The following is a 1,880-nucleotide window of genomic DNA, read 5'->3' as shown; positions in this document are numbered from 1 at the left end:
TTCTCCTCTCCAGGTGAACAATCCCAGCTCTCCCAGCCTTTCCTCCCAGCAGAGCTGCTCCATCCTGGGATCATTTGGTGCCTCCAGGTCCCTCCTGTGCTGGGCCCCAGCTGTGCAGGTGGGGTGTCGGGGGGCTCAGGGGCAGGACTGGCCCTGGCAGTGCCGCTGGTGTGAGAGAGCTGCGTCTCCAGGGATTTGTGCCCTCAGTGACTCGGAGCTGCCGGCACCCCCCGCTCCGTGGAGCCCCCGGCCCTCAGCCCTCCCTCACCTGTCGGAGCCGTTCCAGCAGCACTCGAACTTGTCGAAGATGCAGTCGTTCTCGTACAGGGAGCACAGCTTGCTGCGCAGGTACTCGTGCACCTGGGGACAGCGACACGCGTTGGACGCGCACGGGGACGGGGACGCGGGGACGGCGCGGGGCGCGTGCGTGCTGTACCTGGTACGTCTCCACGGGCCTGTTCTCCATGTTCAGGTCCCACACCTTGACAGACAGGTAGTCTCTTGTCATCATGTATCGCCCGCTGTGGCTGAATTTCACATCAGATATCGAGGATATTATTTCTGAAAAAAATGATCTGCTGCTAGGATCTTCAGGTTCCTCAAAAACTGCAGAGAGAACACACAGTTCCACGTGAAACCAACGCCAGCTCTTACGGCTTCCACTGTTTTCAGTACTGGAAAACTTTACATCAGTGACAAGTTTCTTTCTGAGGAAAGTTTCTGTTAGACACTCTCAGGAATAATCTCTTTTTTTAGCGCTGTGATGTTCTAGATTGCCAATGTCCATCTCCAACATTCAGCTGGAGCACAGCACCAGCAAACCACAACTGCCAGGTCTTGGGGATCAACCAGAGCAGCCAACAGTGGGTACTGTAACCACCACACCTGATCTACACATCACCCACAACACAAGCAGATGGCAACAGCAGTGACCCAAACACCAGGACACCACTGGACCATGTACTCTTCTTCAGCTCTGAACCACAGCTGTACTAAACAAACCACTGAAATGTGAGCAGCTACATTTGCAACACAGTTTGTGTGATTTTACAGAGATCAACATATGTGTTGTTTAAATCCACAAGTCAACCTCTGAAATCAGAGATTCCTGAGCCACTCATTTTTGACAGACCCCTTGCAGCAGGATGTGATTCAGTCACAAGCAGTTAAAAATAAAGTGCTTTTAATTTAAGTGATTTAATGAAACACTGAGCCAGATCAGTGGGGTGGCCTCGCATTCGTCACTTCCCATTGCACAAGTACTTCCCTCCAGCACCAAGAAATCCTCTCTGCACTGCAGGAAGCTGGCCTGTGAGTGTCAGTGTGGGCTGGGCACACTGCTAGAGCACAGCTCTGCCAGCAGCAGCAGGAACAGGCTGTGTGCAAGGCCCGGGCAGGATCCTCATGGCCCCCACTGCAAAGCTTGCTTTCCTCACCTGCTCACACTTGGGTGGCTCAGCAGCCTAAGGAGCGGCCACCCTGCATCCCTGGAAACTTCCAGGGTGTATTCCTAAGGATTCATCCTATCCTAGCAGCTGCACAGGGATTCTGGCAGCATCAGCCCAGTGTGCAATGCACAGAGGTGGAAGAGCTGCCCTGAGCTGGCACGGGGTGAGCAGACACCTTGGGGGCAGCCAGCCTGACAGTGGCCAGCAGACAGGTCTCACTGGTGCTCACTCGCTCCTGCCAGTTCATGAGGCAAAAATGGGCAAACAGGAGCAGGCAGGTGGTGCCTCATGCTACACTTGTGCTCGCTGGTGGCCTACAACAGGACAAGTGACACCTCCCCAGCACTCCCCAGCACTGAGGCCCTGTCGCTCCCCAGAGAGGTCAGGTCCCCCACGGCCAGAGCAGCATGGCTGGAGGGCAGGACAGAAAGA

General features: G+C 55.1%; 1 protein-coding gene across 1 annotated transcript in view; it reads right to left on the bottom strand.

Moving 5' to 3' along the window:
* PPP2R2D (protein phosphatase 2 regulatory subunit Bdelta) overlaps nucleotides 1–1,880 on the bottom strand; it is a 23,349-nt gene that overhangs the window by 2,629 nt on the left and 18,840 nt on the right. Inside the window, exons 7-8 of the mRNA XM_019007149.2 lie at nucleotides 437–730; nucleotides 269–360 (exon numbers count right to left, since the gene is read on the bottom strand). Of these exons, the coding sequence (XP_018862694.1) occupies nucleotides 269–360; nucleotides 437–730 (386 nt within the window). The remainder of the gene's footprint in view (nucleotides 1–268; nucleotides 361–436; nucleotides 731–1,880) is intronic.

Source organism: Parus major, chromosome 6, assembly GCF_001522545.3.
Source record: "Parus major isolate Abel chromosome 6, Parus_major1.1, whole genome shotgun sequence".
Lineage (NCBI taxonomy): Eukaryota > Metazoa > Chordata > Aves > Passeriformes > Paridae > Parus > Parus major.
Note: the sequence above shows the minus strand (reverse complement) of the source record. Positions and strands in the feature narration are given on the sequence as shown.